The following is a 27,693-nucleotide window of genomic DNA, read 5'->3' on the forward strand; positions in this document are numbered from 1 at the left end:
GAAAGTGAGAGTACAGCAAGAGAAAGATGAAAAGAAAGAGCAAATGGGACAGAGAGGGAAGAGCAGGCCTCAGTTTAATGTTTCAACTACAAGAGAGTGTAGCACCCCTTCAGTACCTTATTGCAGTGGCAGCCTAGGTTTTTATCCTCCCCAGAGCGGAACCTCAGCCTAGAAATAAGGATGCTTACTTACTGAGCTACAGCTAATTTGTTTGGAGTATTATATTTAAATAAAAATCTAACAGTTTGTATCATTCTCAAAACTGGGATTAGGATCAGAGGATGCTTCGAGCGCAGTCCAATCGGCCCTTCGACGTGGTGTCCGCTCTCCGCAACAGCAATCCAGCAAACCCCATCTCCCACTGTCCACCTCCCCTCCATTTCTTTCGTCGGAAATATTTCAAATTCATTTCTCTTTGTGGGATTCTCACTTAAAAGCTCCGCGGCGAATGTACCTCTGCCACACCCTCAGAATCGAATCGCGGGTTTTCACCTCTATTTTCTTTTGTTAATCACCTAAGATTTTCGGTACTTCCTCCAGTCTCCGCCCATCTCCATTGTCCAGGTCCCTTGTGATTGTGAACATCTCTGCTGCCACCCCTCTCAGCCTGCTCAAGAGAACTAGACTCTCTCCCCATCCATCCACGTAAACCGAAGGCCAACCATTATTACCCAGTCGACCTTCTGCGTGGATAACTAAAAAGTGCCTTAGAGAAATTCAAATCTGAAAACTTTTTCTGGTATTTATCAACAGAAAGCACAATACACCGATGTGATATATAACGTTTCCTTAATTATCCAACAAATTACAATGCGTTTTGTATTTAAATAAATGGTATCAACTTTAAAAATCACACTTGATGCAAAATGCACAGTTCCATATATTCCCCTCCTCTTTCCATGGATGATAAAGACAATTTAGTAACCCCGCTCTCCTGCGTTTGGGGGAAATTTACGCGAACTTATTTCCTGATTTGTGATGCTCAGCACACCCTAGTGTCCGGACGCAGCATCGCCTTTTTTAAACAACGCACAAAAACGGGAATGTGGAGAAAAGGAAGTTCACACGCGATAGAAGGAGGAGGAGGAGGGAGAAGTGAAAACACATTCCCCCGGGAAAGGGGATGGAGAGGGGAGGTGGGAGAGAAGGGAGGATGGGGTGGGGGGGAAATAGCTGGGATTAGCGAGAAGTCCACTCTGAGCGAGCCAGCAGGGAGAGAGTGAAGAGTGTGCCTTTCTGTCTGGGTGTGCGGAAGGGGGGGGGGGGGGGGTGGGGGTTGAGAGTTGCTCAGGAGAAAGTATCGAGGAGATCCGAGCGGCGATGTAATGCCGGAGAGCTATGCCTTATAGAAATGTTCTTATTTCAGCAAAGCAACATGGCGCCCCAGTCCCCACGAAGCCTGCACTGTGCAGCCTGCTTCCCCTCTGCCTCCTCTCGCTGGCCTTGTGCCTGGCAGCAGTGGCTGGCCTGCCTGCCTGTCTACCCTGTCCCCCAGCCTGCCGCTGCCTGCGTTGGGATTCCTCCTGTACGGTTAACTGCTCCAAGGCTGGGTTTCAACAGGCACCAGAAACGATGGACCTGCCTCCCAACACCACTGTACTGTAAGTCACTGTGTTTTCTTATCAATCAGATGATGTGATTCTTTCTTTTTCCTTGTTTTCTTTTTGCACAGATTGTGTCTTCTAACATTTTAAAGTTGCCCGGAAAATAAAGAACTTTACCCTTAACTTCTAAAAGTGGGTGGCAATTTGACAGTATCCAACTCCCCGTTCAGTTTGTTTCATTACATGATATTCTGAGATGTCACACTGTGTCAAAGTGTTCGGATTTTCAAAGTCCCAGGACCGCCGTCTGGTGTGGCCAGAGGTTTAACCTGATACCCGGGCACTGATTTCCATTCGGCTGGAATCCTGATGCACCGATTGAGGTGAACTCCTGTCTCGACCGTCCAGGAGTTTTCTGCTCTCTCTCTCTCTCTCTCTCTCTGCCGTATCTTAAAAGCTGGGCGTGTTTGGAGACGAACGGAATATTTGGACAACGGCTGTAATGAGCTTTTTTGTTTGTCTCTGAAGCCTTGGCCGGCGGCTGCGATGGCGTTCAGAAAAATTCACACAAAGTTGTTCACGATTTTAACAAGGGCCCTGAGTGAGACCAGAGTTTGCAATGGGGTTCGGTGAATCTGCGTTCATTAGGGATCTATAGTGTGTGACTCACCATGTTTGGCTGAGCAGTTGGTGTGTGAGTTTTAAAAGCATTCTTTTTTTTTTAAGAAAACGCATTCAAAATTGTTTTCGAGGAGCAGACTGGGAGATAATTGAGGACGGCACTTAATTCCAAAAATGTTTTTTTCTCTCTCTCTCTCTAAAGTAGGTTTTGGGGGGAGGAAGGTGTGATACAGACACAACCAATTTGGGAAAATAAGTGTCATATTTCGTTTTCCTGTATTAGAGCTAGAAGGTGGAAGGGACTTGAAATATCATAAACAGATTTAAATTTTACACAAAGCATCCGTCCAAACCTAAGATGGTAATTCTAAATTGCCATCATTCCGATCTCTGTGCCTTCCCTTCAATCACAGTTTGTTGCCTGGATCGACCATTCTGTTTTGTTAATTATTATCCCGTTTTGTAGTTATTGTTTGATATAAGACTTGGAGAACTTTTCAGTGTTTCGGGCCTGCTGTATGCTGGTGAGGTCCACTTCATTTCATTGTTTTCCGTAGCGACAAACTGGAGGCGTTAAAATAAAAACAAATCTGCATCATTTACTGGAGAAATCACTAGGGGAACTGAATCGAGCCAGGTGGAATGTTGAACACACACACACACACACAGAAAGTCATGCCATGCAAGCAGCAGGGTTTCAGAGTACTGTTGGTTGTGTGAAATTATGGAATGTGTCCTCCCAATAACGAGTTTCTCCCTCCAGACTTGAGTTGTGGCCTGGGTGTGGGGAGAGCGTTGTATGTTTGGGGACTAAGTATAGGAAGTATTGGTTACAAGTCTGATGCTGGCAATAATTGGCGGGGGAGGGAGCGGGTAGTGATAAATGGCCTGGTATTGAAGTGGAATGGTTCAGCAATGACTTTGGCTTATTTTCCCTTTTTCAAATCTATTCAGCAAGGTTGATTAGCCTTTTTGACTTTTGTTTGTGAATTGCTGAGGATTTATCCTACCCCAAACTGCACATTTTGAAACTGATATATTTCCAGTGACAACTATCCAAGCAGTACTTTGAAGATTTTTTAATAATACTCAGGAAAATAACAGATCATTGAAACCAAGTATGTTTCATCTGCATACTTGGATTGTGTTTGTATTTGTTTTCGACCCCAGTTTCCGAGACTCTTCCATTAGTTGACATGCCTTCAGCTGCCCAGAAGCTAAAAGCAGAAATTCCTCTTCCTTAAGCCTTCCCACCTCTCTCCTCCTTCGAGTCATGCACTAAAATCTACCTCTTGGTCACCTCTCTCAATGTGTCTCATCCTGTGGCTCAGTGTTAATGTCTGTCTATGTTCCTGTGAAGCATCTTAGATCATATATCACATGTATGGGACAGTATTGTTGTTGTGCTCCTGCCATATGTAGAATAGATCATCATAACATTACATGCAATGGTGTAGATTTATAAGGATTGTTCCAGGGATCAGAAACTTCAGAGGACAGACTGGAAAGGTTTGGAGAAAATGAGGACTGCGTTTCTAGAGATCAGAGTCCAGGGTGTGGTGCTGGAAAAGCACAGCAGATCAGGCAGCATCTGAGGAGCAGGAGAATTGACGTTTCAGGCTGTTCTCCAGGGAGAGAAGAAAGCCACGATGGGATCTGAAAGGGAGAAACTGCTCCTGCCCATAAAAGGATCAAGAATGAGACTGCACACATTGAGAGTGATTTGTTAAAGAAGCAACTATGATGTGAGAAAAAAAACTTTCTCACATAACTGTGGGCGGCACGGTGGCACAGTGGTTAGCACTGCTGCCTCGCAGCGCCAGAGACCCGGGTTCAATTCCCGACTCAGGCGACTGACTGTGTGGAGTTTGCACGTTCTCCCCGTGTCTGCGTGGGTTTCCTCCGGGTGCTCCGGTTTCCTCCCACAGTCACAAAGATGTGCAGGTTAGGTGAATTGGCCATACTAAATTGCCCGTAGTGTTAGGTAAGGGGTAAATGTAGGGGTATGGGTGGGTTTCGCTTCGGCGGGTCGGTGTGGACTTGTTGGGCCGAAGGGCCTGTTTCCACACTGTAAGTAATCTAATCTAATCTAATCTAATCTAAAAAAACTAGTGGTTCAGATCTGGAATGCATCTCCTGGAAGTGAAGATTCAATTGAGGCATTCAGGAGGGCATTGTTTCTATTTAAATAATCATCTGATGTGCAAGGGCATGGCAAAAAGCCAGGAGAATCATACTAATTCATGATTCTTATTTGTAGAGTCAGTGCAGACACAACAGGCTGCATGACTTCCTTTAGTACAGTAACCCTTCTGTGAAATGGTTGCCATCACAATCTTTCTGATGGTGAAAAACATGTTTGACCCTATAAATAACAGCACACATGTACAAATAGTTTAGATTACTACCAGTGTGGAAACAGGCTCTTCGGCCCAACAAGTCCACACTGACCCTCCAAAGAGTAACCCATTCCCCTCTGGGAATGCACAACACTATGGGCAATTTAGCATGGCCAATTAACCTGACCTGTCATGCCACCATAGTTGTTTCACTCCTGAACCAATTGTGATAAGACATAAAGATCCCAGAACAATAAGGGTCCCTTCTACACAGCTGAAGTTCACCCTGTGACTATAAGTGACTGTATTATCCAACTGTACATTTCAGTGTCTCTTTTTGATAACAAATTATTTCATCACAATGTTGAGAATCTTCAAAAATGGGGCAAGATGCTTTCAGGGCAGCAACGCCATAATGAATGTTTGAGCAGGGGTTTCCTACAAGAATGGGAAACTAAAATTTAAAAAAGAATAGCGTTTGCATACAATGCAGGAATAACTGTAACTTGTAGATCCTGTGCTTTAGAAATAACCCAAGCAAAGGCACCTGATTCATACTGCTGACTATCAGGCTGTGGTTAGATTAAATAAATGTCTGCATATATGTTTAAGCAGTCATGGTCACATTGCTGTTCAGTGGTATCCAACAATACACATCACCGAGTTATCAAATAAACAGAAAATTGCATGAATTTTAATGTGCTATGGCACTGGATCTCAGTAGGCATTATATAACTGAGTAGACATAATGTCCTTTTATCATCATTAATTATGTGTATTGTAATGGCTATTGCTGTATAAATGTAACATTGATTTAGAAAACAGGATATTGTTGCTTCCAATAGATTCGTAGCAATCTTCAACATGATTATGTTATTTGGAAGTTTTGCTTTTCAGGCTAACTGCCTATAATCTTCAGAAAACTAACAGGCAATGACAAATAGCTATTTCATTCATCAATTTAATTCCTTCCTTAGTCCGTATATAATCTATACAATCATGTTTCGAATCCCCTCACTAGTCTTCTGAAAAATGCTTAGTGTAACCCCAAGAACTTGGAAGTGGGATAAGCATTGAACTCAGAACAGATTCTCTTAATACACTGTGGGTTACTGTTCCATATTTCTCAAAGCATTTACTTTATTCTATTTGCATGCATCTCCAGCTTTCTTCACTACCCAGTTGGAACCAACCAGTTCTTTAAACCTCTTTGAAAGTCTCATATGTGGAACCTTATTTAAAAGCCATTTGAAAACAAAACCAGTTATATTCCACCGGACATTCTGCCACTAATTGACGTCTCAAAGACATCCAGTAGTTTAATGAGGCATCGTTCAACTCTTCAAAAATATTCATTGACTTATTATAGTAACGTTGAGGACAAGAACAGAAAAATGCTCAAAAGAGCTGTTGAGCTGCAAAAGTGTTACCAAGGAAGACAAATAAAATGTACTAATAACTTAGTGTTTTCCTTGAACTCTTGGAGGGAAATCTGTTGTTTTGAGGTGAGAAGCAACAGGAAATGAAACATTGTCTACCAAGCTAGGACAGACTAGCTTTTACACTTTGGATACTTGACAGATGGTCTCCTGGAACTGATATCCAAGGTTTTATTTTATTTATTTGTGAGTATTGCTGGCAAGGCTTGATATTTATTTTCCATTCCAGTTGCTTTTTGAAGGTGGTGATAAAGCAATTGCTTTGAACCACTGCAGTCCATGTAGTTTCAGTACACCCACCTTTCTGTTACAATGGGAACACTGATATATTTCCAAGTCAGGATGGTTGTGTGACCTGGAGAAGAAATTACAGATGTTTATATTGCTCTTATAGGTGGCCCAGGGTTGGAGGGATGGGTGTTCTGAAAGGAATCTTGGCAAGTTGCTGCGGTGCATCATGGTGATAGCACACACTGCAGCTACAGTTGATTGGTAGTGGAGGGAGCGAATGTTTTGGGTAATTAATAAGGTGTGCATCAAGCAGGCTACTTTGTCCCAGATGGTGTCAAGCTTCCTCAGTATTATTGGTAAGTGGAGAGTACTCCCTCTCACTTCAGGCCTGAGTCTTGTCAATAATGAACAGGCTCTGGGGAACCTTCAGGAGAGGAATGAAAAAAATATTGTTTTTATCATTGACAGATCTCCCTGCTCCCCATTCAGTGTTAATTTCCTTTATATGCTCACATTATTGCGTTAGCATCAAAAGGTAAGAATATTGTCCATGAGAAAACAGCACATGAAAGAATTGAACATTTTATACATGCACTGATGCCTTTGGAGTGGGAACTAAATGTTGATATATCTTTGACGTAATTATATTTTTCGAAAAGTACTTATTATTTAAAGTGGTAATTAAGCATCTTAAAATATTGTGCAATTCACATTCAGAGTGTGAGATAAATGTGTTGCTATGTGACTTTTTAGGAATGCACATCTAGAAGTGAGACCAGAATACAGTGGTTACATTATCATTAATTACTGATAGAATTCCATTTCCCCTAAATTAAGGTTGGTCATTTGGCATTTGAATCTGTTGGAGTGAAGGCAAAGCTGTTAATAAATCACAATACATGTCACACAACTATAAGAATCTTTGCTTTCCCACTGTTCAAGAACTTGCCAATCAGAAATGTGAATCCCAGTTTATTTGAAGTTGAGTTCAATGTTGTCAAGTGAGTGGCAATAAGGTTCCTCCATGTATGATTTCTAGATACTGTGTGAGATCAGGTGGACTCTACAGCTGTGGTTGATAGGCTTGCTCAAAGACGTGTTTTTGATAGTATGTTTTGTCAATGAGCTTTGATTATTCAGCTGCAGTGCCAAATAAATTACTTTGCCAATTAAATTACAAGTGCCATTAAAGAAGGAATTAGCTTTTATCTAGCATCTTACATGACCTCAACAGGCAAAAACACTCCACAGACAAATCCTTTTTGAGATGTAACGGCTGGTCTAACTTAGGAAACACAGCAGTCATTTGGGTACAGCAAGCACAAACAGTGATGTAATAATATTTGGATAAACTATTTCACTGATACTGGTTGAGTGAATGGTAAATATTGATCAGGGGAGTGAAGAGAAAACCACTCTTGATCTTCCAAATTGTGTCATAGGATCTTTCACATCCTTGTGTAATAACAGACAAGGTCTTATGCAAATGAGAGGACCAGACTGAGTTTTCAACCTATAGCTAAACCCACAACCACGTTTCTCTGGAAGGACAAGGGCAGTAGATACATGGGAGCACCACCACCTGCAAGTTCCTCTCCAAGCTGCTCACCATATTTACTTGGAAATACATCACTATTCCTTCATTCTCGCTGGGTCAAGATCCTGGAATTCCCTCCTGTAAGTGCATTGTGGGTGTATCTATAACACATGGATTGCAATGGTTAAAGAAAGCAGCTCCCCACCATCTCCTCAAGGGAAACTAGCAATGGGGCAATAAAATGCTAGCCAGTTAGTGAAGTCCATGTTCCACGAGTGAATGAAAATGAAGTTGGTGCTTAACTTCCTGAATGGAGCTACATCCTTTTTGACTCAGAGGCACAAGTGTTACCTTGAAACCACAGTTAATTGTGATTCATCCCCTCATCCACTAGGAGGCATACACAACCAGTTACTCATTGGTAGTTACCAACCAGTTACTCACAACCAGTTACCAACTTGCCTCTGTTTCTTGCATAAACCAAAAACACAATCAAACAGATATGTGTAGGAACAGGAGCAGGCCATTTGCCCTTTGAGCCTGCTCCACCATTTAATAAGGTCTTAGCTGCACCAGTTGTGATCTGTATGCTATACAGAAGAAGCTGGACATGAACTTATGAAGAATAGCAAATTGTGACCAGAATAAAAATACAGCACATCTGCAAGTCCCCAGAAGTAATCCTCATCAAGTCAAGGGGAGAATCATTAAAATTGGAATAAAGGCCCACCCAGGGAAGGATGTCTTTTGAATTTTATGACAGGTTTGGTCTGAATATTGTAAATTAACACAGAATCTTGAGGGGTTGTTCCATCACTTCATATGCTCTTTGTGCATTGACAACACTTGTGCCGTTGCAATAATTTCCTTGTGGATGACTAAAAGTCCTCTTTGGATAGTCTTTGGAATGGAAGAGGACATTTTCATCAAGTTGCTCAACAGGAACCAAATGTTTAGGATACAGGAACTGATAGCAGTTTAAGCACAACCACAGGGGAGCAAACTGACTGCCACTGAATCGTGACGTTCTGACTGGAATGACATATCGTGTACTTTGTTTTATGTTTCTTTAAATAATTAATCTACAATCCACATTAGTGTTTACATTTTCAGAATGAGATGAATCTGCCATAAATGGAACATGGAATGTGCAGTATTCTAAACTTTATTCAAATAGTTATTCATCAGCTAATCATGGTTCCACTACTCCCTCCCTCCCGCCTGCCTCCTGTCTGCCTAGCAGGTGGGTGCACATATTAGATTAGATTAGATTACTTACAGTGTGGAAACAGGCCCTTCGGCCCAACAAGTCCACACCGACCCGCCGAAGCGTAACCCACCCATACCCCTACATTTACCCCTTTACCTAACACTACGGGCAATTTAGCATGGCCAATTCACCTGACTTGCACATCTTTGGACTGTGGGAGGAAACCGGAGCCCCCGGAGGAAACCCACGCAGACACGGGGAGAACGTGCAAACTCCACACAGTCAGTCGCCTGAGTCGGGAATTGAACCCGGGTCTCTGGCGCTGCGAGGCAGCAGTGCTAACCACTGTGCCACCGTGCCACCCACTAAGATTGTTTAGTGGTGGATTGCTATCTGACATTTTTTTCTTTTGCTAAACCTTGTTTTTATTTCTTGAATTGAAGGTTTGAGATTTTATGACCTCCGGCTGTTCCAAAATACCGACAAATCCAAATAAATGCATTTGAATTGCAGACACTATTGACCTATTGGAAATCAACAGCCAATTCGCACACAGTAAGCTCCTACAGGTGCCAATGGTTAAGAACCACACAACTCGTTTTTGGAATACTCATGTCCAAGGCATCAGGAAGATCGCCTTTGCTCTTCAGACAATATCACAGATACCTTTAATGCCCAGTTAGTGGGCAGATGGGGTCTTGATTTAACATTGCAGCGGAAAGGAGGATAGAAAGCTACACATATAGGTCTCTCTGTGTGACTTGCATTTTACTGTGCACAGCATCTCAGGTTCCAGGAATCAGTGGCACTATAGATCCATAAAATACATAAAACAATATGCTTCTGCTGTTAGGATTTCAGAGTACTGATTTTATGTTTTATAAACGTACACAGCTATTATATGCAAAGGCAGTACTTCAGCAATTCACATTACATTTTCTGAAACACATTTGTTGGAGTTGGGAACATCCCAATTCAGGCCCTTTGTCCCTCCCCCAGTTTCCAGCTATCTATTTCCTAAGCTCAGGAATTACTTTCCCAAACCTCTACATCTCTCTTTCCTCCTTTAAGGTGCTGGGTAGGACGTACCTCTTTGACCAACATTTTTGGTCACTTAATGTTTTATGCTTTGATCAGGTATCAATATTTTTCTAATTATCTTCCTGCAAAGTGTTTGGATAAAAGGTGCTCTAATAATGGAAGTTATTGTATTAAATGTGGTTTCCAAACTATAGTAACAGGAAAGAAATGCTTTTCGCAAGCACTTAAGAATGTGAGAAGGAATATAATAGGAAACATTTGGAGCACTCAAAATCCCGATGAATATGAAGAGGAAATAGCACGGACATGGAAGCCAAAAAAACTGAGACTGTGCAGACTAAAATGAAGTGAGGATTATACAGGGTCTGATGTTGGAACATGATGTAATGTCTACAAACTCGATAATGAATGTACCTTATGGCATAGCCCAAACACTTAAAAGCAAAATAAAAAATGATAAAGTTTAACTCATGCGTGGGATCATCTGCCTGATTTTCACTGGCTTGTTCACCAGGAAAGCTTTGTTTTATTTATCGTGAGTAAGCAAATTTCCACTTCCTTGCCCACAGACTCACTGGAGCTGGATTCCCCAGTTCTGGGAAAAAGAAAATGTTCAGCGATAGGGCATGTTATTCAGTGCACGTTGACTGGATGTGTCTGTTCCAGCAAGCATCTGGACATCTTTCACAGTCATAGAGTCATACAGCATGAAATGGACCCTTCAGTCCAACTAGTCCACACCAAACATCATTCCAAACTAAACTGATCCCACTTATTTGCTCCTGGCCCATATCTCTTCAAACCTTTCCTATTCACATCCAAATGTGTTTTAAACATTGTAATTGTACCACATCCACCACTTCATCAGGAAGTTCATTTCACACGCGAATCATCCTCTGTGTAAAAAAAGTTTGTCCTTAATGTGTTTTTAAAATATCTCTTGTCTCAAATACCCCATCCTACGGAAAAGACAACTGCTGTTAACTCTATCTATACCCCTCACAACCACCTGATGAAGGAGCAGTGTCCGAAAGCTAGGGCTTCCAAATAAACCTGTTGGAATATAACCTAGTGTTGTGTGATTTTTAACTTTGTACACCCCATTCCAATACCAGCACCTCCAAATCATTATTTTATAAACTTCTATAAAGTCACCTCTCAAGCTCCTGTACTCCAGTGAAAAAGGTCCCAGCATATCCAACCTATCTTTATAACTCAAACCTTCCATACCTGGCAACATCCTCAAAAATCTCTTCTGAACTCTTTCCAGTTTAATAATATCCTTCCTATAACTGGGTGATCAGAACTGGACACAGTATTCCAGAAGAGGCCTCACCAATGTCCTGCACAACCTCAACATGACATCCCAACTTCTACATTCAAAGGACTGAGCAATGAAGCAAATGTGCTAAACACCTTTTTAAATTCTCTGTCTATATGTGAGGCAAACTGTCTATATGTACCTGCACCCCTAGGTCTCTCTGTTCTACAACACTACCCAAGGCCCTACCATTAATTGTAAAAGCCCTACCATTGTTTGTTGTACCAAAATGCAATATCTCATGTTTATCCAGATTGAACTCCATCTGCCATTTTACAGCCAATTTACCCATTTGAACAATATCCCTTTGTAACCTTAGAATACCACCTTCACTGTCTACAATGCCACCAATTTTGGTATCATCCTCAAACTTACTAACCACGCCTTCTATATTCTCATCTGAATTATTTATATAAATGACAAACAACACACCACCTCCCTGTAATGAAATGATGTAGTAATACAAGTTTAACTGAACAGGAGTGTATTTAAAAGAAAAGTGTATTTTTACACTCATGTTAAAACATTTGGAAAGCTTGCTTTCTTAGCTGGTACTGTGGCATGCTAGACTGGTAGCCTGATCTAATGATAGGGAGACATCAGTCCATAGTAGTTGGAGGATTTAAGTTTGTTAGGAAATAAATTTGGAATAAAACAAGTATCAGAAATGACAATTGTATGACTACCAGAATCAACAATTTATGGTTAGTGTAATATAATATCCCAAAATGCTTTGCTATAAAACCAAGTTAGTTACCAAACCGTGTAGAGTTATATTAGAGCATGTGGATGACAAGTTGGTCTGAAAGATAGGTTTTAAAAAACATCTTAAAGAAGAAAGTGCCTCTTGAGGTTCAGGAAGGATTTTCCAGAGCTCTGGCAGGTGACAGTAAGGCCATTGGTGGAACAATTAAAACCAAGGATCCTGAAGAGGCCAGAATTACTTAAGCATAGATAATTCCGAGGGAGGCAAAAATTCCATCTGTTTCAGTTTTGCTTTTTGGGAAAGGAAATCTGCCATCCTGACTCAGTCTGGCTTACGTATGACTCTAGACCCTCAGCAATTTGCTTGACTCTTTGTCCTCTAAAATATCTCCAGCAAGCCCTCAGTTGTGCTACCCCATTAGGTTTGGAATAGTTCAAATTGGCAACTTGCAGGCTCCTCAAGGACAATAAATGCCAGCATTTAAACCCATGTCCCACAGTGATTAAAATAAATAACGAATAATAAATATTCTAATTTGGTAAACACAATTCTGTTTCATTCGAAAATTCAATCCTCATTTGTGCATCAGCTACAATCATTCCTGCCTTCCCTAACTAATTAATAAGCTCTAGTTACAGTGTGAATCTGAATTATTCAGTGATTTAAATCAGGGTCCACTGGAGAGATTATGTCAGTGCAGACTAAGCATAAAAAGAAAAATGAAGGATGATTTGTTAAGCTATACTTAATAAAATAAAGTGCAACACATTGCCATGCTGATGTACACAAACACTTGTATATTGTGAAGGGAGCACATTGGGCTATATACATGATAGTAAAGCTGAACTTAGGTTTTGGAAAGCACTATATCATTTTGTATGTGGACTCCAATGTGTGGGCACATTGGAAGGGATATGTTATGTAAACCCACAAAACAATGGAACATCTTTGCATTTATACAGTACTGTATTGTGACCTTACGACTCCAAAGTGCTTTCTAATCGGTTAAGTGCTTTATGAGAACATGCTTGCTACTGTAATGTTGGAAACACAACCATCAAATTGCCTGCAGCAAACAGCAATAAATTAATTGGCAAGAGCATCTGTTTTAAGTGATATAGGTTGAAGAATAAATATTGGCCACGGTACTGGACAAATTTTTCTTGCTTTTCTTCAAAGTAATGTCATCGGGTCTCTGAGTTTAATGACTATTTCAAAAGACAGGTACTCCAGCAATAAAGCACACCATTAGGACTGCACCGGTACATGCAGCCCAGATTATGTTCTTAACTCGATTTTGACGAGAACCAAGCCTCTTGTAATACAGATGCAAGAACGCTTCCCTACTTTGATCAAGGTTCCCTAATGGAACCTTGATCAAATAGGCCAATAGACTGAGGAGTTGCAGATTGACTTTAATTTAGATGAATGTGAGGTGTTGCATTTTGGCAAGGCAACCAGGACAGGGCTTATACAGTTAATGGTAGGGCTCTGGGGAGTGTTGCCGAACAAAGAGACCTCGGGGTGAAAGTGCTTAGCTCCTTGAAACTGGAGTCACAGGTAGATAGAGTAGTGAAGAAGGCATTTGGCATGCTTGCCTTCATTGGTCAGAACAATGATTATAAGAGTTGGGAGATCACATTGTGGTGAGGCTTTGGTGAGGCTAGTTTTAGAATACTGCACATAATTCTAGTCATCCTTCTATAGGAAGGATGTTGTTAAACTTGAGAGGATGCAGAAAAGATTCAAGGATATTGCTGAGATTGCTGGGTTTGAGTTATTGGGAGAGGCTGACGAGGTTGGGTTTTTTTTCCTCTGGAGCATTGGAGGCTGAGCAGGGACCTTGTAGAAGTTTATAACGTCATGAGGGGCATGGATAGGGTGAAAAGCTAAACTGTTTTTTTCTTGGGTGAGTGAGTCCAAAACTATACGGCATACATTTAAGGAGAGACGGAAAGCTTTAAGAAGGACCTGAGGCATAACTTTTTCACGCAGAGGGTGGTGCGTGTATGGAATGAGCTGCCAACGGAAGTACAATTACAACATTTAAAAGGCATCAGGGTGGGTATATGAATAGGAAGGGTTTAGAGGGATATAGGCCAAGTGCTGGCAAATGGGATTAGGTCAGATTGGAATGTCTGATTGGCATGGATGAGTTGGACCAAAGGGTCTGTTTCTGTGCTGTATGAATCTACAACTATATTTCGTTTGCCTTCCCTATTATTTGCCGAACCGAAATGCTAGCCTTTTGGTATTCACGGATGAGGACTCCCAAATCCTCCTTTTCTGTAGCCTGTAACAGTCTTTCTGCAGTAAAGTAATATTGAGCTCCTCTATTCTTCTGGCCAAAGTATTCCATCTAAGAACAGCTTCTTCCCTGCTGTTATCAGACTTATGAATGGGTCTCTCATATATTAGAGTTGATCTTTCTCTGCACCTTCTCTGTAGCTGTAACACTATAGTCTGTTTTCTATTCTATTACTCTGATGTAATTATGAAGTGGTTGGTTAGCTCTCAAACAAATATTTTTCATTGTACCATATCTCAGCATATATGACAATAATAAATCAAATCAAATTTGCCAAATATTTGCTCACTTGCTTAACCTGTATATATCCCTTTGTAAATTCTTTGTGTCGTCATCATCTCTTGCCCTTCCACCTATTTTGTTTCATCCACAAACCTGCTATGGTACATTTGCTTGCCTCATGAATATGTATATAGAGTCATTAATGTATATATTGTGAATAATTGTGGTCCTAGCAGTGATACTCGTGGCACATCTACCTCAACAAGACATCCTTGATGTCATTGGCTAACTGGAAATCTATCATTCTCTGCCTTGAATGCCTTCCACAGTGTTCTGACGTACAGAATTCTGAAGATTTCCCATGCTCTGAGTGAAGGAGATCCTCCTCTGTTCAGCCCTAGGTGGCTTGCCTTTTATTCTGAAACAGTGTCCCCTGGTTCCATGCCTCACAGCCAGGACAAAAATCATTTCTGTCAACCTCTGAAAGAATTTTGAAAGTTTCTATGAGATCATCTCTCCTACTTCTAAACTGCAGAGAATAACTGCCCAATTTCTTCAACCTCTCCTCCTCGGACAATCCCACCAGGATTGTTCCAGGAATACGTCTGATGAGCCTTCACATTTGGATTTGCTCCACACTTGGGGGTTCCCTGCTCGCATATGTGTGGATGACAATGCTTTTTGTGGAATCGCTAAATTAGTTTTGAGAGAATATGGGACGAAGTAAATACACTTACATGTGTTGTTCATTGAACCTGCCAGTGATCATTTATGACTTGATTGTCAGGTTTTGTCTAAAGTTGAAACTTTATTGCTGGAACAGCACAGCAGGTCAGGCAGCATCCAGGGAACAGGAGATTCGACGTTTCGGGCACAGGCCCTTCTTCAGGAATGAGCAGAGAGTGTTCAGCAGGAGAAGATAAAAGGTAGGGAGGAGGGACTTGGAGGAGGGGAGTTGGAAATGTGATAGGTGGAAAGAGGTCAAGGTGAGGGTGATAGGTCGGAGTAGGATGGAGGCGGAGAGGTCAAGAAGAAGACTGCAGGTCAGGAAGGCGGTGCCGGGCTGGAGGGATCCGGCTGAGACAAGGTGGGGGGAGGGGGGATGAAGAAACTGGTGAAGTCCAAGTTCATCCCCTGCGGTTGGAGGGTTCCCAGTCGGAAGATAAGACGCTCCTCCTCCGACCGTCGGGTTGTTGTGGTTTGGCGGTGGATGAGTCCAATGACCTGCATATCCTCGGTGGAGTGGGAGGGGGAGTTGAAATGCTGTGCCACAGGTTGGTTGGGTTGGTTCGTCCGGGTGGCCCAGAGGTGCTCTCTGAATCGCTCCGCAAGTAGGCGGCCTGTCTCCCCAATATAGAGGAGGCCACACCGGCTGCAGCGGATGCAGTAGATGATGTGGGTGGAGGTGCAGGTGAATCTGTGGCGGATATGGAAGTTTCCCTTGGGGCCTTGGAGAGAAGTGAGGGGGGAGGTGTGGGCGCAAGTGTTGCACCTCCTGCGGTTGCAAGGGAAGGTGCTGGGAGTGGTGGTTGGGTCGGTGGGGGGTGTGGATCTGACAAGGGAGTCGCGGAGGGAGTGGTCTCTACGGAAAGCTGATAGGGGAGGGGAGGGAAATATATCCTTGGTGCTGGGGTCTGTTTGGAGGTGGCGGAAGTGACGGCGGATGATGCGCTGTACATGGAGATTGGTGGGGTGGTAGGTGAGGACCAGTGGGGTTCTGTCCTGGTGGCGGTTGGAGGGGCGGGGCTCAAGGGCGGAGGAGCGGGAAGTGGAGGAGATGCGGTGGAGGGCACCGTCGACCACGTCGGGGGGGAAATTGCGGTCCTTGAAGAAGGAGGCCATCTGTGTTGTACGTATTTTGAACTGGTCCTCCTGGGAGCAGATGCGGCGGAGACGAAGGAATTGGGAGAATGGGATGGCGTTTTTACAGGGGGCAGGATGGGAGGAGGTGTAGTCCAGGTAGCTGTGGGAGTCGGTAGGTTTGTAGTAGATGTCCGTGTTGATTCGGTCGCCTGAGATAGAAACAGAAAGGTCTAGGAAGGGGAGGGAGGAGTCCGAGACTGTCCAGGTGAATTTGAGGTCGGGGTGGAAGGTGTTAGTGTAGTGGATGAACTGTTCAACCTCCTCGTGGGAACACGAGGTAGCGTCGATACAGTCATCAATGTAGCGAAGAAAAAGATGGGGGGTGGGGCCCGTGTAGTTGCGGAAGATGGATTGTTCCACATACCCTACGAAGAGGCAGGCATAGCTGGGGCCCATGCGGGTGCCCATGGCTACTCCTTTTGTTTGGAGAAAGTGGGAGGATTGGAAAGAAAAGTTGTTCAGGGTGAGGACCAGTTCGGTCAGTCGAAGGAGGGTGTCGGTGGAAGGGTACTGGGTGGTACGGCGGGAAAGGAAGAAGCCTGTGCCCGAAACGTCGAATCTCCTGTTCCCTGGATGCTGCCTGACCTGCTGTGCTGTTCCAGCAATAAAGTTTCAACTTTGATCTCCAGCATCTGCAGACCTCACTTTCTCCTCGAGGTTTTGTCTAAAGACTTGAGTTGGGGTGAGTCATACTCATCAATAATTTGCACTTATAAAGAACTTTTAATGTGATTAAACATATTGACACACTTCACATGAGGGCTCACTGAGCCAAATTTTCTTTGTCTCATTATTGATTGCCATGCCTTCAGTTGCTGAGGTCACTCTGAAATGCCCTGGCCAAACCTCTCTGTTTCTCTCACCTCTTCTAAGATGCTCCTTAAAATGAACTGTTTAGTGAAGCTTTTGGTTCACTCTCTTAATAGCTCCTTATGTGGGTCAGTGCTTGGCTAATGGTGCTATTACAATGCAAATTATTGTTGTTCCCATTCTCAGCATGCAAAACTCAGAGTGAATGGAACATGGTGAATAAAATTTCAAACAGAAAGGAAATAGTGGGCGGCACGGTGGCACAGTGGTTAGCACTGCTGCCTCACAGCACCAGAGACCTGGGTTCAATTCCCGACTCAGGCGACTGACTGTGTGGAGTTTGCACATTCTCCCCATGTCTGCGTGGGTTTCCTCCAGGTGCTCTGGTTTCCTCCCACACTCCAAAGATGTGCAGGTCAGGTGAATTGGCCATGCTAAATTGCCCGTAGTGTTAGGTAAAGGGGTAAATGTAGGGGAATGGGTGGATTACGCTTCGGCGGATCAGTGTGGACTTGTTGGGCCGAAGGGCCTATTTCCACACTGTAAGTAATCTAAAAAAAAAAGGAAAACATTAAAAACATCAGGTGGAGAAAAAGATTATTTGACCAATTTTTTTCTGGTTGTCCTCAGGACTGTTGTCTTTTGTTGTAATGGAGTTGTGACATGCAGATGATGTGATGTGCAAACAATGTTATGACATAATTCATATCTTTATACTCTTTAACTGGTTATAAGATATTAAAAAGAAGGCTTATTCCATGACCAGTACACTCCTTTACAAAATGTAGCTCAGTCATAATGACCTTGCTTCTTGATATATAGATGAGTTTGAGCAGATGCAAAGCAAATGTCATATTTCAAAGATTTATTTGAACTATTTCTGGAGCCTGGTTTATGGAAAAGTCTGGTTTGTAATACGGTGGCTAATTTACCACCAGGGAGCTACCATTCCCTTTCTCCATTTCAGTCCGCTCTGTTTTAGGATTACCTCATCGTAGCCAGCTAGTACATTACAGATGCTGTAAAACTTTCCACTGAAAGTTGGCTCGTACCTTTTTGTAAAAGAAGAAAAAAAAAATGTCTGCTTTGCTTAGGATTCCAAAAGAAACCTCAGGAATGTTTGATAGTGTAGACAGGCAGCGCAGGATGGTTCCAACAATGTTATCTTTCCCAGAATGCACCATAAACCAACCCTTCCCCCACCTTCAGCTTAGAAGAGAACATGCCAAAATGGGCGAACACTCAATAGGTAACTTAGTTTCTGAACTAAGTTTCTGAATGAAATTGGATAGACCTTCTTTCAAAAACAAATTGTAGGCTTTAGTTCTTTCAACATTTCAAATGCTCTTCCCTCTTTATCATGGCCCATGTTAGCTCTTTGAGTCTCAAGTTAGGAGGTTGCAGGTTCAAACCCCACTCCATAATGTAATCACAAAAAATCAAGGCTGACACACTGAGCACAATAAAGAAGGAATACTGTACTGCCAGAGATGCCTGTCTGTTGCATTTGAACGAAACCCCCATCTGCCCTTTCAGGTGAACTTAAAAAAAAACCAAAGGACCTATTTCAAAAAAGAGCAAGAGATCAGTTATGCCTGATACTCTGGTCAATATTTATCATTTGACCAATATTACACAAAGAGATCTTCTGGCTATTATCATATTGTGAGATGCAGATCTTGCTGTGGATGTACAGATTGCCACGCTTCCTACATTACAACAATAACTGCAGTTCAAAGTGCTACTAAAAGAATGTTTATTTCTTTTTCGGAAAAAAAGTTAGCAACTTGTTTCATTGTGGTTGCAGTCCTCATCGTGGTAGCTGTTAATAATGAAAGCAATTGAAAGGAAAGGACTTACATTTCTGTAGTGCCTTTTACAACCTGTGTGTTCCAGGGCAGTCAGTGAAGTGCCCTTGAAGTGTAATGACTCGTGTAACTGAGGAAATTGATCTATTGGAGCAGGCTATGATGCGGAATCTGATACTTTCACTGAAAGGAACATTCAAGAACGCTCCACATCTGCCCCACAGCCTTCTCTGATATATTAAAGCATAAGCAGAGAATAAAATGCTAGAAGAAATAGATGCATGTAATGTCTACATTCTCAATAAATCAAGTCCAATCGTAATATATGATACTTAAACGCAACTGATTATACATAAGGGAGGTCCAATCTAGGCCTAACATTGGTAAGCCCAGAATCCGCCCTGGGCAATGACTCAAATGTTTTGCTTGTTTTTACAGTCTCATCAAAAATGGAAATTATGTTGAGTTGCATAGAATTTTACAACATTGCAAAAGGCCAACTGGACCATGCCATTGTTCATTCAGCCTTGGACGGGAATCTGGCTTGATAGATCAAATTTTGATTTGGTTTTGTTTTTAAAAAAGCGGTTTCTCACTGATACAGAAGCATGAAATGCTGCAGATTTTGCTTTGTCAATAAGACAGAAACTTATTAACATAATAAATGATGATAAAATAAAACAAACCAAACTATCTAATCATTATACAAATTCAAAGAGTTTAAAAACAACAGTAAAAGTATAATCCCATTGATTCCAAAATACTCTTTTATGAATTGAAAAGGAACAAAATAGTTTTTTTTAATAATACTCAAACACATCCTGGTACAATACCACAGCACCACTGATACAGTACTCACATCAGAGTGCTTGTATCTAATACACCTATTTAAATGTACAAAACTCTAAGAAACCTCTTCAGGGTTTTATTCCAACTAACACTGATTCTTCATTCTAGGATCACATAGTTCACGATCCTTTCCTCTCAGAAGCGTTGGTCTAAACAGCCATCCTAATCCAAGGATTTCAATGGGCTACCCCAAACACAAGCTAAAACTAAAATAAAGTCTTTATCTCTAAACTATGGGAATAGGAAAACAAAAACAAGTGGTGGAAGACTCTAACAAGCCTTAAGGCCCTTTTATTTACCCTGCTGGGTCACAAAACAATCAAAAATAAACCAGAGTCCATTAGTGGTGCACACAAACCCATTCAGCCTAAAGCCAGGTCTCAAAAAAACCTTTTTAAAAAAAATCACCTTTTGGTTTGATTTGATTTGATTTATTATTGTCACATCTCCTGAGAAAAGCAAAAAGTATTGTTTTGCATGCTATACAGGCAAATCATACCTTGATTAAGTACATCAGAGTAATAGAACAGAATGTTGAACATATATTTACAGTTACAGAGAAGGTGCAGAGAAAGATCAACTCTAATATGTAAGAGGTCCATTTGAAAGTTTGGTAACAGCAGGGAAGAAGCTGTTATTGATTCTGTTAGTAAAAGTTTCCTGTTAGGAAAGGAAGCATAGGACCAGAGGACCTAGGGACAGAAATAGGCCATTCAGTCCATCAACCCACTCTGCCATTCATGAAATCGTGGCTGCTCTGATAATCCTCAACTCCACTTTCCTGCCTTTTCCCTATACCCCTTGATTCCCCTACTGATTTAAAATCTGTTTCTCTCAGCCTCAAATATTTTTAATGGCCTCGCCTCAACAGCCCTTTGCAGTAAAGAATTCTGCAGATTTTGATAAGAGAAATACAATATATGAACCTGAGACCTAGAGGATCTCTGAATGGTTAGAGTAGAGCCAGTTCCAACATCTTGGAAGTGTATAAAGTACACTCAATCCTTATTGTCGTGGGAATAAAACACTGGTTTATGCAATCTGTCCTCATAATTTAACCGTCTACAGCCAATAACATGCTGCAGTGCAAGGAAAGCAGCTGCAGAGCACTCTGCTGATTGCCTGACAATGGGAATTCCAATCCCCAGCACCAACTTGCAACCTTACCTATCTTCAGAACTTCTAGTTGTGTCTATTCTAAGCTAACAACAACTATATCTAAATAAAGATTGGGTGTACTCGTTGTGGTTTGAAGTTGCAAAGGTCAATGTTTAAGGCTGGTGGCTGTAAAGTAGGAGGAGGAGTTGTTGCTCTCCATGCTTGTGTGGAAATTCATTGGAAATGCACTGAAAGTCAAGGAGATGGAGATTTATAGTGACAGGTAACAGGGAGCTAACATTGGAGTTAACGTCTTCAGTATTCTTTCACTCCCTATTACCTGGCATTTTAATTCTCCATCTCATTTCCAATCTGACAGCACGGCAAACTGATTATAAATCTGCATGTGGCCTCTCCTCATGTAACATCACATCACCAAGGGACGATGAGTTTATTATAACCATCCCTCATCAAACAGTTGAAGTTTTTCCAAACATTGCTTTGTCTGAGTGTAGTTTATTAGTGGCCATGAGTGAAAACTGGGAAAGAGTTCAGCTCAGTAACATTCTCTGGAAATTCGACACATAGGGCTGCAAAGAAATATAACGTTCTCAACTATCATTCAACGTTGTTCGACAGCAAAAAGAAATATCTTAAAATAACTAAAGCTTCTACAAAACAATAGCTTATTTTGCCCATTTCCAGATGTATTCACTGAAATATAGCTATCTCAAGGTTCTGGGAGATACAGTGTGAATAGAAATTTCCTGTTAGGCTCTCCTGTGTATGGATGCATATTTGTTAATCACAAGGGAGAACGAGAGAAAGGGAAGGCTGGAGAGAAGAATGGAGAGACAAAGACAGGAACAGGAAAATTGCACATCTATTGATATTTGGAAGCAACAGTTTTTGCTCAAGAACAAATAAAATTGCAATTTGCTTAATTGTACATTTATTTTGATGCTGAAACCTAAAATTCAATATACTAGAGATTTGTTCAGAATCTAGCCAAAGGTGACTTTGACGAAACAACATATGTTGAAGGCAGAACACAAAATGTACCAGGGGAGTGTTGCTGAATAAAGAGACCTTGGAGTGCAGGCTCATAATTACTTGAAAGTAGAGTTGCAGATAGACAGGGTAGTGAAGAAGGTGTTTGGTATGCTTGCCTTTATTGGTCAGTGCATTGAGTATAAGAGTTGGAACATTGTGGTGCGGCTGTACAGGACATTGGTTAGGCCACTTTTGGAATACTACTTACAATTCTGGTCTCCTTGCTAAAGGCAAGATCTTGTGAAACTTGAAATGTTTCAGAAAAGATTTGTAAAGATGTTGCCAGGGTTGGAGAGTTTGAGCTAAAGGGAGAGGCTGAATAGGCTGGGGCTATTTTCCCTGGAGTGTCAGGGTGACCTTATAGAGGTTTATAAAATCATGAGGGGCATAGATGGGGTGAACAGCCAAGGTCATTTCCCTGGGGTGGGGGAGTCCAAAGCTCGAGGGCATAGGAATATGGTGAGAAGGGAAAAATTTAAAAGTGACCTGAGAGGAAACGTTTTCACGCAGAGAGTGTGCCTATATGGAATGAGCTGCCAGGTGGAGGCTGGTACAATTACAACATTTATAAGGCATCTGGATGGGAATATGAATAGGAAGAGTTTTGAGGGATATGGACCAAATGCTGGCAAATGGTACAGATTAATTTAGGAAAGCTGGTCAGCATGGATGAGTTGGACTGAAGAATCTGTTTCCATGCTGTACATCTCTATGACTCTAGTTTACTGAGTTGTTTACATCTATTAGGGAAATTCAACCCCTTATTGATTTGTTTTCTGTCCTTTTCCTATGCACGCTTGTGGTACTCTTCTGTGTTGCCTGTTATATTTGCTTTTGAGTAGTTTTAAACGTAAATAAATTTAATTGATTATTTTAGCCTGAGAGAAGTGGTTGAAGCACTTAGCATTATCTACTTTCCAAATGACAAATATTATGGAATCATAACAAAATTCCAGCAGATAACAGGTCACAATCAAGTTTGTTAGAATCCAGATAGATATACTGATTGTAATGAGGAATAACAGATGAATCACAAATGAGTCTGCTTGTTTGTAATTTTATGGATGAGAAAAGACTTGAAAAAGGCCTTAATCTCACAGACATTGCATTCTAATGAAACTACTCACAAGACAATTCTGCAATGAGGTAAAGTCTTGTGAAATTATATTGTGACTAAAATGTATTTGAGGCAAAAATGAGACACAGCTGTTCTCCCTCCTTCTCTGTTTTTTTTTTTTGCCTTCCTCAAAAGTTTGGTAAATCATTTTCATAAAGACAGAGCTGCTTTAAAGCTGCTTCCATCAAGCTTCCCTTTAGGAATCATGCGTGCCTTGGAGAACGCATCTGTGATTATTTGTATATAAACAGCTCCTGGTTTCCATGGGGTTATCACAGCTGTTGTTCATTGGAATAATCGAAGTTTAAAATGTCCTACCATGAACTTTGAAGCACAGCAGACCATAAAAAATAAAATTACATCCATCTTCGTGTTTATTCTAAAATGAGGCCAATTTTCAGTCACATGAAAAATGCATGTTAACTGTGGAGCAGGGTTTTGATATATAAAATTTACTCATTGGAGCAATGGAACATCACAATCCAATGATTTTTGCCAAAGTATAGAAATGTAGTTGGAATTACCAATCTAAAGAGACTCTGTAGCAAAATTCATCTTCCTCGATTACACCATAACAACCAAGTCCAATCGGCTGGTGTCTGTCCATCTTTTTGTGTGATTTATACGATGACACTTAACCTTAGAGACCCAAGGGATAATTTACCAGATATTATCAGGCCACAACATACTCCACTAGGGTTTGTAGGAGTGTGGTAATGTCCATGGTTAGAATAGTCTCTGTGGAATAAGGGCTGGATGACATTTTCTGTCTTAGTGCTTCTTTATTTATTTTCTCCATCCGTATTCTCTGGTCTGAACAGTGAGGAAGGGACTGAACTGTGAAAGTAGTGGCTTTCTCTCTCTGATGAACCTCCTTAAGTACCTAGAAAGAATGACAAGATCCCATAACACTGCTCTGAGGAAGAGCAGAGGATTTCACCCAGTCTCCTGTCCAAAATCTAGTCTCTCAACTAAGGTCAGTAAAATCAGAAAGTTCGCTCAATCATTTATTGTTCTATTGGGAGCTCACAGAACACAAACTGACTGCTCCAATTCTGCATGGCAACAGTAGCTGCACCTCAATGTTGACTCTAAAGCACGTAGGGACATCCTGAGGTGGTGACAGGCTATATATAAATGCAAGTCAGCTAATTTGCTGCATCTTACTCTCTTCAATGTACTCATTACATTTCCTTGCTTTCCTCTTTTATAAAGCTACATTGGCTTCAGTAAAGCATGCTCAAGATAGTTAGGACTAAGAATTCGAAAAGCATAGAGAATATAATTGTGAACAAGTCCAATAAACTGTAAACTGTCCTGGAAAGGATGCAATTGCCGTTCATCTAATGTGCTTTGTATGTGTGACCACATGCAGAGTATTTCTCATGTAAGGGTTGCAAGCAGTTGTAATGGCTCAGACAATAAGAGAGAGACTCAGGACGATAACTATTGCAGTACAGGATCAGCAGTCCATGATGTATAAAATCAGACCCATCTCAAACAAGATGACTACAAGTAGTTAATGCAAGCACTAATTCTGGATTAACTACTCTGGCACTTGGTACATGTAGTGGCAAACTGTGGTTCTATTAAAGCATCAGTCATTTTCTCAGAGCATCCACTGAACAGTCAAACTTGCCAGAAACCACTTGTGTTTTGCCACCATAAACATTTGGTAATGTCAAAAGCGCAGGAGCAGCAACCAACAGGTCTAGTACGTTTGGCCTCTGCTTTTGCCCTCCTGTCCTTGAAACCATAAACACCACAGGTTTAAAACAGCAAGACAAAGGAAACTACAAAACACAGAGCTGGTTTTGAAAGCTGCATAAAACAGAATTAGAGAGAGCCTTTTTGTACGAATTTGCTTCCATTTGTGATCAATGAACAAGGACCCCATGTGGAGATCTGCTGTGAGTTAAAAGAAAGAGAATGGGGTGTTGAGGGTTAGGTGGATTGGCCATACTAAATTGCCCATTGTGTCTGGGGAATGTGTCGGCTAGGTGGGTTAGATACAGTAAATGTAGAATTACAGAGATAGAGTAGGGAGCTGGGTCAGTATGGATGCCCTTCAGAGCGTCACTGTGGTCTTGATGGGCTGAATAGCCTGCTCCACACTGTATGATAATGTATGAATGGGGAGAAGAGGAGAGGCTGGAGAGTTAGAGGGTGGGAGTGAGACAGAAAGGGGAAAGAAAGAGAAGTGGTTGAAGGGGTAAGAGAAAAGAGGAGGTGAAGAGAGCACAGGAGCAAGGAGGAGAAGAGAGGAAGAGAAAGGGAAAGTCAAGTGTAATAAGAGAGAGGAGTTTGACAGGAAAAAGAGGGAAGTGGCATAAGGGACAATAAAGGAAGTGAAGGTGGTGCCTCTGTGAATGAAGTCAAAAACTATGGACATTAGTTGTAACACTCCACCAGAATAAATTATCAGGAGGGATTGAAAAGATTGTACTGTTTCCTTAGGACAGGAGAAAACTGAGAGGCCTTGTGACAGAATGTGAAATTAACTATCATGTGAAATAGCTGAAAATGTGTTGCTGGAAAAGCGCAGCAGGTCAGGCAGCATCCAGGGAACAGGAGAATCGACGTTTCGGGCATAAGCCCTTCTTCAGGAATGGACCCCACCCTGTCTCAGTCAAATCCATCGAATTCAGCACCGCCTTCCTAACCTGCAATCTTCTTCCCGACCTCTCCGCCCCCACCCGAGTCTGACCTATCACCCTCACCTTGACCTCTTTTTTACCTATCACATTTCCGACGCCCCTCCCCCAAGTCCCTCCTCCCTACCTTTTATCTTAGCCTGCTGGACAAACTTTCCTTCAACACCCTCCTATCATGTGAAATAGCTGAGCTAAATAACACAGAGGCATTTAAAGTGATATGAGATAAAGATGGAAAAAAAGAATAAGATTTGCAAGCAACAGCACAAAAAAAACCACAAAAACAGAAGAAGGGCTTATGCCCGAAACGTCGGTTCTCCTGCTCCTTGGATGCTGCCTGACCTGCTGCGCTTTTCCAGCATCACATTTTCAGCTCTGATCTCCAGCATCTGCAGTCCTCACTTTCTCCACAAAAACAGAGACCTTGTTTTGAAAGCTTCATAAAACAGAATTGGAGAGAGCCTTTTTGTACAAACTATTTTCCCATTTGTGATCAATAAACAAGGCCTCACATGGAAACCTTCTGTGGGTTAGAGAGCGAGGACAAGTTTAGGTGAGCGACAATGAGGGAACCTCATCTGAAGCACAATGCCAGCACAGACATATTGGGCCAAATGGCCAGTTGCTGTGCACTAAATTCCATGTGAATTCAGTGCGTACTATTCCAGTCACTGGTTAACTCAGCAAAATTGTCGTTATGATTATAACCATTATGTATCACCTCTCCTCTTGGGTAGGATTAGGAGTGGGTAAAGTCACAGTGGAAACGCTCAGTAGGGATTAATGGCATCTCCTCCACAGTATTTGGAGTTTATTAGATTCAGTAGTGATGACATAAACCTCAGTCTGGACGCTGAGGATAGTTCTGGATCTAATTTTTTTTTGCAGGAGGTATACAAGGCCTCTTTAGGGGGAAGCAGTGCCTGCATTACCTCCATGAGGTAGGCGGAAGGAAATATGAAAATCTTTCATCTACACCATGAGATAAAAGGAAATGGTGATGCTTGCTATAATCGAACTGCCCTAAAGTGACCGTTGCCTTCTCAAAATCACAATTAAATAAACTTACTGTGTCACATTTTCGAATTCCACCCAAATACTAACAGCTAGCTGGAACTGTGTAGCCTCTTATATTTTTTACAATACTATTAATTTAGTAAAAATGCTTCAAAAGCATTTCACAAGAGGATAAGGCCATGAGAAATAGGAACAGGAGGAAGTCCTTCAGCCCCTCAAGCCTGCTCCACCATTCAACAGAATCATGGTTAATCTGACATTCCTCACGTCCACCTACCTTTCCCAATAACCCTTGACTTTCCTTACTGATCATTATTCTATAAGACTTGTCCAAGGTTATACAATAAGACTTCACAATTCACATGGAATTTACAATAAGTCTTTTGGCTTATGCCTGAAACATCAATTCTCCTGCTCCTCAGAAGCTGCCTGACCTGCTGTGCTTTTCCAGCACCACACTCTCAACACTATCAAACAATATTTGATACCAAGCGATATAGGGCAGTATAGTGGTAGTGACCAAAAGCTTTGTTAAAGCTTTGTTTTATGGAAGAATGCAAAGGAAGAATGTTATAATAGCTTAGGCAGGAAATTCCAGAGGTTTTGGGCAGTTGAAGATGTGCCTGCTAATGGTGGAACAACTAAAACCTGAATTCACAAGAAGCCTGATATGGAGGAGTATAGGGATCTCAAAGGGTTGTCCAATCAAAAGAGATTACAGAAGTAGGGTGGGATTAAGCTGATTTTAAGCCTGAATTTCTAATTTTCAGGAAATGGAAATTGCGGAATGACAATATGAGCAAGCATTCTTTTTGTTTTAAAATATGCATAGTCAGAAAACTTGAGTTTAACCAGAAAAATATGTTGCACATCCCAGAGTCAGTGTGTCAGAATGCCTTTTGGAG

At 41.6% G+C, this 27,693-nt stretch overlaps 1 protein-coding gene across 3 annotated transcripts in view; it reads left to right on the forward strand.

Annotated features, from left to right (window-relative positions):
• Positions 1 to 764: 764 nt before the first annotated feature.
• The window catches only part of pkd1a (polycystic kidney disease 1a), a 210,696-nt gene continuing 183,767 nt past the window's right edge, over positions 765 to 27,693 (forward strand). The window contains exons 1-2 of one of the 3 annotated variants that reach the window (XM_043711199.2): positions 765 to 1,136; positions 1,367 to 1,601. In XM_043711199.2, coding sequence (XP_043567134.2) covers positions 1,124 to 1,136; positions 1,367 to 1,601 — 248 coding nt within the window. In that variant the 5' untranslated portion in view covers positions 765 to 1,123. Of the gene's footprint in view, positions 1,137 to 1,265; positions 1,602 to 27,693 lie in introns of those variants that run through there. The other 2 variants (XM_087997973.1, XM_043711198.2) reach the window with 2 other exon arrangements.

This window comes from Chiloscyllium plagiosum, unplaced genomic scaffold, assembly GCF_037043375.1.
Source record: "Chiloscyllium plagiosum isolate Xiang-an unplaced genomic scaffold, Cpla_swu_hap1 HiC_scaffold_20, whole genome shotgun sequence".
Lineage (NCBI taxonomy): Eukaryota > Metazoa > Chordata > Chondrichthyes > Orectolobiformes > Hemiscylliidae > Chiloscyllium > Chiloscyllium plagiosum.